The 15,877-nt window shown below is 39.2% G+C and overlaps 1 protein-coding gene across 4 annotated transcripts in view; it reads right to left on the bottom strand.

Moving 5' to 3' along the window:
- Window positions 1–8,048: 8,048 nt before the first annotated feature.
- The window catches only part of PLCL2 (phospholipase C like 2), a 135,194-nt gene continuing 127,365 nt past the window's right edge, over window positions 8,049–15,877 (bottom strand). For all 4 annotated transcript variants that reach the window (XM_060781978.2, XM_060781980.2, XM_060781977.2 and 1 more), the window contains exon 7: window positions 8,049–9,090. In XM_060781978.2, the coding sequence (XP_060637961.2) occupies window positions 8,911–9,090 (180 nt within the window). In that variant the 3' untranslated portion in view covers window positions 8,049–8,910. The remainder of the gene's footprint in view (window positions 9,091–15,877) is intronic.

Below are 15,877 nucleotides of genomic sequence, written 5' to 3' on the forward strand. Positions count from 1 at the left end.
CTGTCTTGCAATGAACTCCTAACAAACTGTACACCCCCCCCCCAAAAAAAAAACTTCACCAACTGTCCTCCTTCCTGTGTGATGAGAAGAGAAAGATGGAGAAATCACTACAGGGCACAGGGTGTCCTGTCGCTTCCTTTCATCATACGGGAGAAAGCACAAAAATAGCTCAAAAAATTAGAAAATTGTGTTTAACTAAACTGTATCATGAGCCTGCCTGTGATGTAGAAATTTGTGGCAGCTGAGATGGGATAGCACAAAAATACCAAAAGGTGTGTGGCCAGTGGTGCATCGTGTGAAGGGACATGCTGGTGGCTGTAATATTTGTTAAAAGAATTGAAGACCAGTGTTAAATTACTATAAAAAAGAAACCAATCTAATGAGGTTGCAAGTAAAGGCCCACATGATGCTTTTGATCTATTTTTTCTCATGAGAAAGCATGAAAAACTATGCTATTAAAAAGGAAGGAAGGAAGAACAAAGTGCACCTTTGGCCACATCCTTTCTTAGTAAGATTTTCTAAGAACCTGAGTGTGAGGCTCTAGGAGGATTGAAATGGTGACCGGGCTGCAGTGGTGGCCCCAAAAAGAGAACAGCAGTGCTATAGGCTTTACTAATGGTGAATGAGTGAACACCTCCGCATGGTTAGAGAATTGCTATTTCCTGCAGAGAAACACTCTGTGCTTAAACAGAGTGGAAAATTTAATGAGGTTATTTCTTCCTATTCACCTGATCCGAGTGGTGACAGAAGTGAATGAATATCTTGTCACATGAAGACACCAAGAACAGACCACAGAAGACCAGATATTTGAATAGAAACTGAAACTAATGTCTTCCCTCTGATTAATAATGAGGAATCTTATTAAACATTTATTGTGCTGAAATGTTTAATTACCTCAGTACAACTCTGTAACAATGCTATCCTCAACTGGACTTGTGGAGCTCATTTTATTTTGCTCTTATAACTTAATGGAGCAGCTTCGTGCAATTTTGGAAGCACATACAGCCATATCCAATTATTACTTCGAGCAAGATAAACTACTAAGTTAACAAGTGTTTACTTTCCACATTCTCATTGATTCAGGTCTACCTGGAACAAATAACTAATTGGATTTGGACCATTGCGGCCAATATGTGGCTATTATTAGGCTAAAAAGCTCATGACTGATTAAGTCAATTTTGTCTTAACAGGATGTAACCTTTCCCAAGCTGAGATTCATTACGAAGTGGATTTCGGTTAAATCAAAAAGAGGAAAGTAAACATTTGCTCTTTAAATCCATGTAATCAGATTTTAAGTGATGCCACAGAAAGTTCCAAACTGATCTTCTTATTGCCGTGTGTGACGGGGAGAGAGAAATAACCAGCTGTTGACATTCTTTAGTCTAATTTTGATAAAGTTAGATGTCTTGGGAGTATTTTATTATATGCTGAAACCAGTCCGGCTAGAACACATTGGGCAGTGGCAATGTGTTACAAGAATAACCCAAGGCTAATTCAAACATCTATGCTTATCATGCGATAAAGTATCCTGCTATATGATAGCATGCCAGAGTGAAGTGGTGATCACAGAAAAGCTCTGACAGAACGCCTTCTGATCAGGTGACACCCACTGGCAGAGGCAAGTTTATCAGGTGATACCCGGATTGTGTGATAGCTACCACCAAATAGAATGTAATCAGATAGAGTATTGATAAGTATTTTAATTCCAGAGTAAAGGATTACTTACAAAAGTACTGCAAAATATTGCTGCAAAGGACAATGTTCTGGATTTTAAATGCCCACTGCTACCAGGCCAAGCGTGCGTCAACAAGGTTTTAGTGGAAACAAAGGGAATACCAGAGTATTACAGTGCTGTTGGAAAGCAACTCCCATAAGCCCCAGATATCTCTGACAGTGGTAAGTTGTTGTTGTTGTTTATTCGTTCAGTCGCTTCAGACTCTTCATGACCTCAGGGACCAGCCCACACCAGAGCTCCCTGTTTGCCGTGGCCACCCTCAGCTCCTTCAAAGTCAAGCCAGTCAATTCAAGGAGACCATCCATCCATCTTGCCCTTGGTCTGCCCCTCTTCCTTTTTCCTTCCATTTTCCCCAGCATTATTGTCTTCTCCAAGCTTTCCTGGCTTCTCATTATGTGGCCCCGGTGGCGCAGTGGGTTAAACCCCCGTGCCGGCAGGACTGAAGACCGACAGGTCGCAGGCTCGAATCCGAGCGCAGATGAGCTCCCTCTATCAGCTCAAGCTCCTCAAGTGGGGACATGAGAGAAGCCTTCCACAAGGATAAAACATCAAAACATCCTGGCATTCCCTGGGCAACATCCTTGCAGATGGCCAATTCTCTCACACCAGAAGCGACTTGCAGTTTCTCAAGTCGCTCCTGACACGACAAAAAAAATTATGTGGCCAAAGTACTTCATCTTTGCCTCTAATATCCTTCCGTCCAGTAAGCAGTTGGGCTTTATTTCCTGGAGTATGGAGTGGTTTCATCTTGTGGCCCAAGGCACTCTCAAAATTTTCCTTCAGCACTACACAAACGTGTCTATCTTCCTTTGCTCAGCCTTCCTTATGGTAAGTTATGTGAGTTGAATTTCCAATGACATATTGAAGGCTACTCATTCCCATCCTTGGTTTAGAAGTAATTTGTCTCCTACTGCAGCCTCACCAAATTAGTTCCACAGCTTTTAGGGTTACATAAATGCACTGAATAATACATTTGCTAGTGCAGATGATCAGAAATGAAGATAAAATCCATACTTTTCTTTTGGCTTCTCTTTTCTGCAGAATTCTCCAAGCTCTGAGAATACTGCCCATGTACTTGTTCACTTTAAGTAGTCCAATAAACCTGCATCTTTGAAGGACCTAATGTCCTTCTATGGTTTTGTAAGATGTAAATGGCTTCTAACACTGTGCTCCCTAGGCCACAAATTGTTCCAGGTGCACCAGCTCCCTCATCTATGACAGCGTCTCTGAAGCCCAACTAATTGTTCCTAAAGCAGCATGACAGCATTTCACAGCGAGCCCATTCTCTTGAACAATGGTCACCAGCTGTCATGTTTTTCACATAGCACCCCACTTTGGAGAGTTCAAAGGGGATTCCATTTACCTCCATTTAAGTCCATTATGTCTCCCATAATGATATAATAACAGAGAAGAAAGCCTGTGGCTTGCATCACTAAGTCAACAGCATGAACAAATTGTCCCCATCCCAGTGATGTCCATGAAGACTTCCAGACACATATGGGAGATCTTTGTATCTGAAGTTAAGGCTGGCAAAACTTTTGACTGGAGTTTTGTATTAAAATGCCATGTTTATTAACCAATTTGCATCTGGTAGAAAATATTGATCAGATTTTATCCATTCTTAGAATTCCTCAGCCTGAGGGGAAAAAATACAGATGGTCCTAGGAAAAATTATCTAAGGAAAAAAAATGAAGTTCATATACAATATAACCCCCATATCCACAAATCCGATTCATGTTTTCACTTACCCGCACTTCAAAAATTTCTTTACTGGATATCCTCCAGTGCAATGGCCTAAGGATATTCAAAATACAGGCCCAAGCATAGTCAAAGGATGTCCTATCATCTGGAGTTTCAGGTATCTATGGAGTGGTGTGAGAATCTTGAAACACCCGCCATGGATAAGGGAGCCATACTTTCTTGGTTCTTGCCTCACATTGTGGAAGGTCGATGATAAAAGGTTGCAGATTATTCTCAATAATGAAGTCTGTAGTAGAAGCTTGATAGAAGCTTTACATCTTTGATGCTGATCTACGTGATTAAATATTCTCACTTAATTTGAGCTTCATCCATTCCCACTCTTCCCTTTCTTTTTCATCTTGTTAACATCCTATTTCTTAATACCCACCCACAATAATTTTTAATTTTTAAATAAAAACCAATGAATCATATCATTATAAGTTTTGCTATACCAAAATAGTACTTCCAGGTCAACAACCCAAGGTTTCAGAGCAAAACACAGGAAGAAGTTGTCGCATTGCATATTTTCTAAGCAAAAATAAGATCTTCTGTGGTTTTCCTCAAGAACAGATCCTCATCTGTTGAACTGTGTTCAAAGATCTTATTATTCAGAAGGGAGTGGTACGATACAGAGGAAGAGCTACATTGAATGGGATTGCACCACTAAAGGAAACCATTGCAGTATGTTCTTCCTGTGTTTTAATCTTAACCATGAGATGGTTTTTCTTCCTGAAGAAATAAAAGCCAGTTGAGGGGAAAAGGTAGGAAGCTTTACTTTCTCACTGATTTAAGACACCAGTTTTACGCATAAACATAAACTTTGCAAGTATTCATAGCAAAGAGAAGCTATGGCTGTTGAGATTTCTCACTACATTGGTATCATTAATAATGGAAATATTTTAAATTACACATGATTTGGCTGGAGGCAATGGGGGCGAAATCCTAGTAACTTGACTCTAGTAAATCCTAGAAGAATCAGGAAGGTAGACTGTAAAAAGAGTGTTTGCAGTATGGGAATAAAACCAAAATCAGTGTTATCAATGAAAACACAAACTTTGTAGAATGCCAAAATGACAAGTGAACGGGGACAACCTGCTATGAGAACCTAACAAATGAATTGGCTTGCTGGCCAAACAGTTAATTAAATACAGAATATGTAAATTATACACTTACACACACAACTTCCATTCTGCAGTTTTGCATTTGTGGCATCCGTTGTATTTCAAAGAAGCACCAGTTTTTCAAACATTTACAAAGCAAGCGATACTGACTCTTACCATGTTGTCTCTCCATTGGCTATGGGACCCATATGGCCTCACTCTCACACTGCATGCTGTTTTCAAAGATCAGGAACACCAAATGCAGGAGCTTGTACAAAGTTGCTGATTGTGTGGCTTTTATGCCCTTCCTTAATTATTTTATGAAGTGCTCCCAGACAATACTGTGCTCCCTGAACCAATAAATGGTCCCAGGTACACCTGCTCCCACATCTAAAACAGCTCCCCTGGTCTATTTGGGTTTGGGGTGGTGATGGCTCTTTTTTTCTTTTTTTACTTTTTCTCATTTTATGTTTTAATAATTGCTATAATTTATCAGATCACCTAAAAGGGATTCAAAGGCCCAGAACACATTTATGATGGAATAGAGTTAGTGAACACAACACTAGTTTATAATGCCTGCACTTGGCATATAGAAGGTGGGCAAGTGAGATACACAGCTCTCATTTCACCTTGATTTTTTTTCATCCTGATATTTTTGAAGTTGAATTGTGAGATGTAATAAGGACAAGACACCTGTCTCTTTAATGGGTATATAAAAGAAGGCATCTCAGAAAATTCAGCAACACCTGCTGAAAAATCCTTTTACTTGGTAAAATTCTCTCTTCTGCACAACCATTAAAGGGACAGGAATCCTGGCAATCCTGTATGGATTCATTCTACATGTTGCTGAAAATGTTGCCCTCCCGTTGTAATATCACTTTACAATACTCACTGGAATTCACAATTGTAATTATGTGTAACCTAATGTTATGCATCCATAACTAATTCATAGTTGCAATCCCTACATATTCAGTTCAGTAAATGTGCCCCAGCAACCTCTGCGAGTGGTGAGAGTCTGTTCCTTCTGCCAATTGGGACACAGCAGGCTGATGCTTTGTCTAGTACGATGTCCAGTATGAGAAGATATCGCAATAAAGATCCTGCCTCTGACAATCACATCCAAAATTACTCATGTGTGTGGAAAAGTCAGTCTCCTGTGTCCTGATTGACAGGAGAATAAACCCCCATTGCTCGCAGCAGTTGCATCTGATAAGTCACCTGGGTGGGAACAGAGCCAGGAGAAACTACTTCATAATGCAAATATAGTAATTACATAACTAAGGATTTTATCTGGAATCTTGACCATTATATTTTTGAAGTGCACGACATCCCTATTAAAGCTGCAAATAAGTTTCTGATCCCAATTCAAGGTGCAAGTTATGACTTACAAAGTCCCAAATGGTTCAGGTTCTGCCTATCTTTGTGACCGCATCTCCCCCATGAACCAGTGCAGGCTCTAAGATCCACCAGGGAGGCCCTCCTCTGACTTCCACCACTGTCACAAGCACAGTTATTGGGGACAAGGGTGGTGGTGGTGGCCTCCCAACTTTGGAACTCCCTCCCCAGGGATATTAGGCAAGCCCCCACATTGTCGTCCTTTCACAGGGATTTGAAAACCTGATTGTTTTAGCTGGCATTTGAGAATGGCCAGTCCCTAGTTATAAATGCCTAGGTAGCTTGATAATATTTTGTTCTCTGTACTTCATCCAATACCCCAGCCCTATGGTACCCTGTTTTGCACTATCCCATGCCTGGCCCTTTTTATTGTCAGGTCATGTCCATTGTATTACTGGTTACTGGTTTTCTGAGCATTGTTTTGAGTTTCAACATTGCTGTTTTATATTCTTATGTTTTATTTAATTTTGTTCTTATCTGGATTGTTATATTTTATTATGCTCTTTTTAAATTACATTTTTGCTTTGATGGATTGTTTTGATTTTATGTTTTGTGGGTGTCTTGACCCATTTGTAAGCCACCCCGAGTCCCTTTGGGAAGATGGTGGTGGAGTATGAGAATAAAGATGTTGTTGTTGTTGTTGTTGTTGTTAAGTGAATGCTCAGATCAATTTCAGCAGACACCTTTGGCTCTTTGCAGCTATAATCCTTTAAAGCTTCTATTCTCACTGGAACAGAAAAGTGAAAGTACTTCATGTATTTGGGGTAGGGGAAGAAGCCTGTCTGCAAAATTCAAAGAATGCTGAACCTTTGTTTCTTGTCCTTTTGGTTCTTTGCCTGATTCTTCCATCTCCTGAGTTGACTCACAAAAGCCTGTTCCTGTACTGAAGATAAAAACAAGGTTCTGAAGCACACGTTTTAAGCATTTGAGAGGATTATTTAAAAGACAGCAACGAGTGGCCGTGCTCTGAGCCGTTTCAACATTCCACTCCTAGTGCAATGGCTTGTTTACAACCTCGTCTCTTTCTAACAAAAAATTCAGTGCTTGTTTTGGATGTAGGCCACTCTAAAATATATGCAAACTAATGTGTGTTATTGGACACAATAATGAATAGCAATTAATGGACACTTAGGGTTAGTTCCATGGTAATCTTTTTTCCTCCAAGAAAAGACTGCTCTCCTTGATGGCATCAAGGATGATGAGCCGATTGTGGAAAGCAAAATCAGTGAAATGTTGTGCTTTCTGAGAAGTCGCTCACTTTATGACAGGGATGGGAAGTCTCTGGCCCTCTAAATGTTGTTAAATTGTACCTCCCAGCCTTCTTCGTCTCTGGCTTTGGTGCGGCATCGGGAAACTACATAATTTGCACTTGCTCCTGATTAAACAACAATCCCTACTGCTTTCCTCTTTCAGATTGCAACCCTGCTTCTGAATTATTGAAGTCTCAGACTGCAACACTGAATGCATACACTGAAACATGTCTTTGAATAATGTAATTCAAGAAAGTGTTTTAAATTGTAGAAACAGGATCTAAAATAGTGCATCTGGTAGTTTTATTGAACAAGCCTGGCTGGAAGGGAAGGAAGCTTTTGAGATGCACAGAACCAGAGACATGCAATCTGTATTTTTAGCCCAACATAGTGAAGGCTCACTTGATTGTCTAGTGTCTCACAAGAATACTGTTGATGAGAGGAAAAGGTTACCGCACAAGATGATGATTTAAACTTCTCTATATAAAACACACACACACACACTTTCTAACAGACTTCTAGAACATGGCCATACAGCCCAAAAAACCTCCAACAACCCACACACACTTCTTTTGCTTCAAGCTTATTGCACCTTATGGTGCTGCACTCCATTTTGCTTATATCAGAAACATTAGGAGGCAGATTTTGGTTTATACAAATATTGTATATGCAGCTCACCGTGAGTATGAGATTTTGCAAACAGAAATAAACCACTGTTAAAACCATGTATTGAGATTCGTGATGGATCTGGAAGTTTAAGAAAGGTTATTTGACTTTGAAACAAAGCATACATAATTAAATTTCAGTTGTAGGCTGAGAACATGGGAATTGTATCATAAAACATTTTAATGTGAATACTTCTTCACATCCACAAAATGATAAAATTATTTACAATGTTTTGTTTGCAGTTTGGTCACGTTTACATTAACTGTAGACATCTGTAGATGTTCTTCAGTGTAAATAGGTTACGCACCTTACTCAGGCATTTAATGGCAGACTGATTGCACGTGTTCCTCCTTATGCAATAGGTCTAGCACAGTGTGCTGTGTCGTGAGTAAGCACTTCGTCTTTACATTCCCCTTTTTATTTATGGCTCAACAAGAACAAAAAAGAAACCCAGAACAACTGTAGCACTTTCAGAATTCAACACTGTCAAGTATCTGAACCACACAATTGGGTAAAATGTGTGCTTTTTTTTAAAGGGGAGGGGATCAGATGTGCAACAATTAATCTATTTACCTCAGAATGACTGTATAACTGCACTGCTCCTAAATCAAGAAAATTGTATCGTACACCTAGATTTTCCCCCCAAATCAAGGCACTTTTCTGAGCAATGACAAAAGCTCCTTCCCTTGCCATTATAGCATATTTCCAGTCAAGAAAACCAATGTGTTCCTCTGTTCAGTGACAATGGGATTTTCTGCACACTGTTATTGGATCATGAACATTGTTTACACATATACAGCATGTTTTAACCAGCAGTATTGTTTCATGGTAGAACAATCCAATTGCCCTCACACACATTACGTACATTCACAGTTTTCATGGATTGTAATTAGCTTTTCCAGTTGTGCTTTTAGAATTCCAGGATCTCCCTGCCCCTCCCCACCCCAAGTAAGTGCAAAGCAAAATGTCCTGTGCAGCTACAATGGTTGAGGAGTTATAAACTCCAAATAGTGAGAATTTTCTTTCATTCTCCATTTTCTTCAGCTGTCTTTTCAGGTATAGCCTCCAGGCTTCGACGAGGCTTTGAAGAGTCTGAATTTTCGGATCCTGGCTTATTCAGTCCACATGAAACAGTAGCATAGTGTATTTGCTTTAGGTTCTCCAGTGCCTCATTTTTAGCATATTTGAGAAGATCAGCTTGGCCCTGTTAGGAACAAAAGCAGTCACAACTATCAATAATATGACCATTTTCCAGTTCTGATTTACTATAAAACCTGAATACTTTGAGCAAAGACACATGATGATATGCTACTTGAATTGTTTTGAATCTGAATAGTCAAATGAATTAAAGGCAAGAATCTTTCCCACCATCCGATTTTGGCAATGGACCTCTGCTCGAGTTTTAACATGTTGGGTGGAATCCAAGAACCACAGAAAGCATGGCCAGTTCATTATTGCTTGCAACCAGTTATTTCAGTGTTCACATATTGGGCTTCTTCGTTCTTTTCAATGAGGCAGAACAATTCCTGGACATACAACTGGAGTACAGCTGGACTTTCTGAAAAAAGGGAACTGTGAATATGGATGTACACATACTTTAACGCTCCTGCTTATTCTCTGTTGCTTTGTGCTAAATTCCATGTGTGGGCAGAAAAGCTCTTGTTTACATTCTAGGCCACTATAAATAATCCTACCATGAAGCTGAATGATTTATGAGACAAGAATTATATCTCTGTGGGTCTTTTAGCAATCTCCATTATGTTGTATGAGATGATTGAGATACCCCTTAACATTAGCAACTTCTATGAACTGCAGGTAGCATGGCATCAAATCCATCTCAAAAAGATAAGGGCAATAACCTTAAAGGTGCAATGTTTTGTCAAGCACAAGACCACAAACATAGCAGAATTCAAGAACTGCATTTCCCTGCTGTGTTCACATCACAGCCTGGACAATGTAAACATGGTCCAAAAAGGTACAGCAGTTCTTACAGAACTACAAAAGCTGTTAATCATTCACATTTCTATCTGATGGTGGATCTCTTCCTTCAGGTTGCCTATTGAGTTAGAGCAAGTGCATTCATTTTTCATAGGGTTTTTCAAAGCAAAGAATACTAAGAGATTATTTTGTTAGTTCCTTTCTCTGAAATACAGCCAAATCATGAGATTTTCATTGGTAACTTCCCATCCAAGTACTAACCAAGGATGATCTTGTTTAAGCTCCAAGATCAGGCAGGATCTAGTGACGTTAAGAGTATTTTGATATGGATCTAATGATATATACATTTTTGTATAGATATAAGAGGACTACATTACTTTTGTTGAGTCACATAATTGGGAGGACTAAAAGAGACCAGGTCCCTGGAAACTTGTGTTTGGCAACTAATGTTTGTTCTGTATGAGAAAACATTAATCCATGGAACTTTGGCTCAAATAGCATCCTTGAGTCTTTCAAAAGAATGTGAGTATTTTTGGGAAAAAAACTCCCATAAACCAGAGAAAGTTCACAGAAAACATTTTAGTTGACCAGATGACTCATATATACGTTATCACAAATGTTTCCACAAACTACAGTACTGTGCAAATTTATTTTAACTAAACGTCACTTTGATTTCGGTTTATTTAGATCTTAGCTGATTTATGTTTGTTAAAATAAACTTAATGAAATGCAAACTATTCATTCTAGTCCTGCTGAAAAAAAAAGAAAACTTAACTGAAACATTTAAAAACCCCAAGATTTTAATATTATCTGAAGTGTGTTTGTTCTTTGTAAAGTTACCTCAAACTGACAAGAGATGGATGTGTTGGATGTGTGTATCTATTTCAGATATGACTGTTTCATTTATTATTATTATTTTCTTAAGACTGTTTAAGATAATACATACATAGGTTTAAGAGAATAGAAATCTAAGAAAAGCCTAAGGCACAGGAATAAGTAAGTTGAAACTTATGCAGTTCTGTAAGTATTACCAGACACTTTCCATCCCTTTATGATGAGATGCATTCAGTGCATTTATTAAAGCTGAACTCATTTTTATCTGAAGACTGCATTCTCTTGATCACAGGGCCCTTCCACACAGTCATATAACCCAGAATATAAATGCAGAAAATCCCACAATATCTGTTTTGAACTGGATTATCAGAGTCCACACTGCCATATATTCCAGTTCAAAGCAGATAATGTGGAATTTTATTCAGCTGTGTGGAAGGGGACACAGTATACAACTACAGGAGCAGTCATAGACACACATTACATTGTACATTTTGCCCATAAATAACTTTTTTTCCCTTACAAGACCCACTGAAATTATAGAATTTCAATTCATTTCAAGAGATTTTATGAAGGAGATGATCCTAATACCCTTGTTGCCATAGCTTTTTGTCTCATTGGAAAACAGATTTTAGCCAAGATTCAAGTGATATATGTTGCTAAGGTTGATTTTCCACTTCTTGCTTCTACAATGACCACAGCCCCACCTCACTATTTTGCTATGATGGCCCTCACTACAGCCATTCAGTAGCTGATGGAGAGCAGGGGCAAAGGATCACAGGAATAAGCGGCCATGTCTCCCATGGGTGACACAGTCTGATGATGTCTTGTGCTGAGTCTCCAGAGGACGCAATAGATCTGGTTTGGTCAGACCTCACCAGGAATATGGTGTCCAGTTTTGGTCGCTAAATTCAAGGAAGATATTCATACACTGGAACATATCCAGAGATGGTGACTGAAATGCTCAAAGTTCTTGCAACCAAGCTTTAGAAGGAACAGCTTAGGAAGCAGGGTTTGTTTAACTTAGAGAAAAGAAGTCTGAGAGATACGGCTCTGGCGCAGCGTATCTGTCTGAACGCATCTCCCTTTACGTCCCACCTCGGAGTCTGAGATCCTCTGGGGAGGCCCTGCTCTCGGCCCCGCCTCTGTCACAAGTGAGATTGGTGGGGACGAGAGGCAGGGCCTTCTCAGAGGTGGCCCCTCACCTAAGGAATTCACTCCCCGGGGAGATTAGATCAGCAACATCCCTCCTTTCCTTCAGAAAGAAATTAAAAACATGGATGTGGGACCAGGCGTTTGGGCAATCTGGCAGATGAATAAAGGACTGTGACTATGGATAGGAATTGGACAAGGTGGAACGAAATATGACTGGCGAAATATGACTGGTGAGACTGGCGAACGCTGTGTCTGAGATTGGCTATTGATTGTGTGATATATTGTTGTTTTAATTGTTTTAATTGTTGACCATTTAATTGCTGGTTTTATATGTTATTGTATTTATGTAGGCACCAAGATGCGCCTTTTTGTAAGCCGCCCTGAGTCCCCCCTCGGGGGTTGAGAAGGGTGGGGTAGAAGTATACGAAATAAATAAATAATCATTATATTTAAGTATCTGAACTCCCATCCCACCAACCCTGGAGATGATGGACTTTTGGGATTGTAAGCAGAAGTTAGATGGCCATTTCTGATCCCTTCCAATTCTAATATTCTATTATTCTTTGATCTTGGCAGATAATGAATCTTTCATCTGGCTATTGGAGTACAGTTCCATTAATTCTCTCATTCCTCCTGTTCTCTACCATCCATGAAAAAAAAATGTTGGAGGAGAGATGCAAAGAAATGGTTCTGGGATGGTTTTACCTGCAGTAGTGTTATGTTACATTCAATGATGTGGGGATGTGAGGGCGATCTGGCTGCGACATCTGTCACCCCATTGATCGCCAGGGTTTGACCATTTACAGTCACATTTTCCATAATATCTTTAGCTTTCTCCTCCCACATCTGCGAAATGCAGAGTCTGACAACCTTCTGTGGCACAGATTTCTTCTCTACCTATTTCACTCCCATGCAGCAAACAGGTACATTTTCTTTCTTTCTTTTTAATGTACCGAAATGGCCCTCACAAGATTCCTAGCCACTTCCTCTAGAACTCCCAAAACAGTCTTTGCTTGAAATCATAACTTAATTACTAATGGAAAGAAGGTATTCAGAAAGCAGAGAACTGCTGTGCAGCTTCTAGTCAACAGTTACCATTAGATAAAGTTTTATAGCACCCAGGTTCTGTTCCTAACACCATGGAAGCAAACTTTAATGGGAATTAATTTCAGAATACTTTTTATGAGTAGCACATAATGTTTTCTGAAATGTTGCTATTACATGAATTGTACCACGGGGGTCTGGTATATGCTCAACTTCATTTCTAGAGAAAGCATACTTGCAGTCGGTTTTCTCTTAGATGAATGCACACACTTAATCAAGAACTTCGGTCATGATCCATCTCAATTCAGATGCCAAGAGTTAATACTGGGGTTATATTCATATGTACTCAGGTCTCAAAATAATCAAGGCATGTTATAACAATCTGTGTGCTGGTGCATACTACCCATCTGTGTGCCTATTTGAGTCCACGCGTTACATAACAGTCTAAATTATAAAGAAACTGATATCTCACCATGTCATTCAAACTCATACTCTAGACTTGATGCTGTGAAACAAGCTAGGAAACTCGTTCTTAAGCTAAGAACTAATCTTTGTAAAATGTCCAATATATCAGGAATATAGGGTTTAGACAGCACAGCAATTTTGGGAATTTGGGAAAGTTTACCCACACATGGGAGAAGCTAAGCAAGTGTATGTAGAATGCATTAACTAGTATGAAAGTCACTTGGGAGTCCCACTGTTGGGGAAAACTGTGGGATATAAATGAATAAAATAAGATAGCTGGTTCTCAATAAATCAGGATTTTTGGCTTATTAGTGCATGCCAAAAATGACAAAATGAAAGCAAAAAACCCAGTGGTTGTTGTAATATGAGGGTGGATCAAAAAGTAATGCCTCCATCGCTCTAATTTTTCTTTCTTTCACAGCTACTGGACCATCTATGCATGGTAACCTTACTCTACTGATATAGTCTTTTCTTTTTCCAATTGATTGATTAGAGCCATGAATCTGAAGCTGAAAGAAAGAGTCATCATTGAATTTTTGACAAAAGAAGGTTGTGCACCTAAGGAAATCCATAATCACTTGAAGAATGTTTATGATTTGGCCCCTTCTGACTTTTACCTGATTGGACCCCTGAAACATAACCTATGTGGTTTTAGATTCAATGATTTGAATGATGTTAAAATCACTTTAAAATCATGGGTCATGAAGCAAAACTCTGATTTTTTCCAAAATGGTTTTGATGCCTGGGTTAAACAATGACACAAATGTGTACAAATTGATAGTGACTGTGTTAAATGACGGTTTTGGTAGAGGACGCTTCAGTCTATGATCTGTAGCAACTTCTGCTGTTATATGTTAATTCATAATGTTTTTATGACACAGGAGGCAAAACCTTTTGCCCCATCCTGGTATATTTTTTGGGGGGGGGGGGGTTGGATGAGCATTACTGTTTATGTACCGAATATACTTCTGCAACAGGCCCTGAAATAAGCCTCTGAGTGGGAAGAATGATACTGCGAGGAGGTGAGATGAAATTGCATTTTGGAAATAAACTGAAAGAAACCTTTCAACAGCATGTGGGGGAGAGAGAATGGAATGAATTTTTTATCATTAAAATAGATCCCACAGTTTAGTGCAGAACAGAGTTCCTCAACAAGCAAATGAAACTTTTATCTGCCTGATGAAAGATGGAATTATCTGGTAAGAGATAAGGAGGCAGCTGCATTAATATTATCATCCTTCATTCTGCTGAATGAAAAACATCATAGAGACAAATGCAAACAGTTTTGCATTTTAATTGTATGCTTCCATATGTGAGGGGGGAAAGCTTTGTTTATTGCATGATTCTGTATCCGGGCAAAGTGAAAAATAAAAATGTTCTGTAGTTAAGCATGGGGAAATGGGAAGCAAACATATTCAGTTACTAAAAAAAGAAAATACATTAATTCATTAATCTTTTCTGTACATCATTAAATGCTATTGATGAATTCTGAAAGAGCGGCAAGCCACTTAATTTTCCCTTCTTAACTGCATTAATGTTAATACAGCTGCTTCTTTTCAGAGAAAGAAACAGATTTCTAATGGCTACATCAAGAGTCTTTGGACTTCTGGCCACACAAACAAAAAAAATTGTGATCATGATTCCAGGCTTCTGCTCAGAACAACAATAAGGATACAATATTTAAAAAGAAATAACAGAACAGAACAACAACAATTAAACTTTGTTTTAATGAAGTAAAAATAAAAAATGCAATCATATTCAATTGCCTATTTAGCACTGTAATGTTTATTTTCTTTTAAAAAAAAATAATCCATTGAATTGATTTGGAGGAGGAGAATCACTCTTTCTTCAATATGAAAATCAGAATGTCATGTAGTGTTGTTATTTATTTGTTCAGTCGCTTCAGATTCTTCGTGACCTCACGGACCAGCCCACGCCAGAGCTCCCTGTCAGCCGTCATCACCCCCAGCTCCTTCAGAGTCATTCCAGTCACTGCAAGGATACCATCCATCCATCTTGCCCTTGGTCGGCCCGTCTTCCTTTTTCCTTCCATTTTCCCAAGCATCATTGTTTTTTCTAAGCTTTCCTGTGTTCTCATTATGTGGCCAAAGTACTTCATCTTTGCCTCTACTATCCTTCCCTCCAGTGAGTGGTCAGGCACTATTTCCTGGAGTATGGACTGGTTGGATCTTCTCGCTGTCCAAGGCACTCTCAGAATTTTCCTCCAGCACCACAGTTCAAAACCCTCAGCCTTCCTTATGGTCCAGCTCTCACATCCATAGGTTACCATGGGGAATACCATTGCTTTACCTTCTTTCACCTTGGTTAGAAGGCTCCTCGGCTCCTCCTTGCTTTCAGCCATTGAAGTGGTATCATCTGCAGATCTAAGGCTGTTATGTCATGTAGTATATAGAGAATACTGATCTTAGGTTCAACATGGTGTTTATAGGTTAACTTTGGATGTCACTATTTTTCAAACTTTGGCCACATAATGAGAAGACAGGAAAGCCTGGAGAAGATAATGATGCTGGGGAAAATGGAAGGAAAAAGGAAGAGGG

The sequence above is a fragment of the Anolis sagrei genome, chromosome 6 (genome assembly GCF_037176765.1).
Source record: "Anolis sagrei isolate rAnoSag1 chromosome 6, rAnoSag1.mat, whole genome shotgun sequence".
Lineage (NCBI taxonomy): Eukaryota > Metazoa > Chordata > Lepidosauria > Squamata > Dactyloidae > Anolis > Anolis sagrei.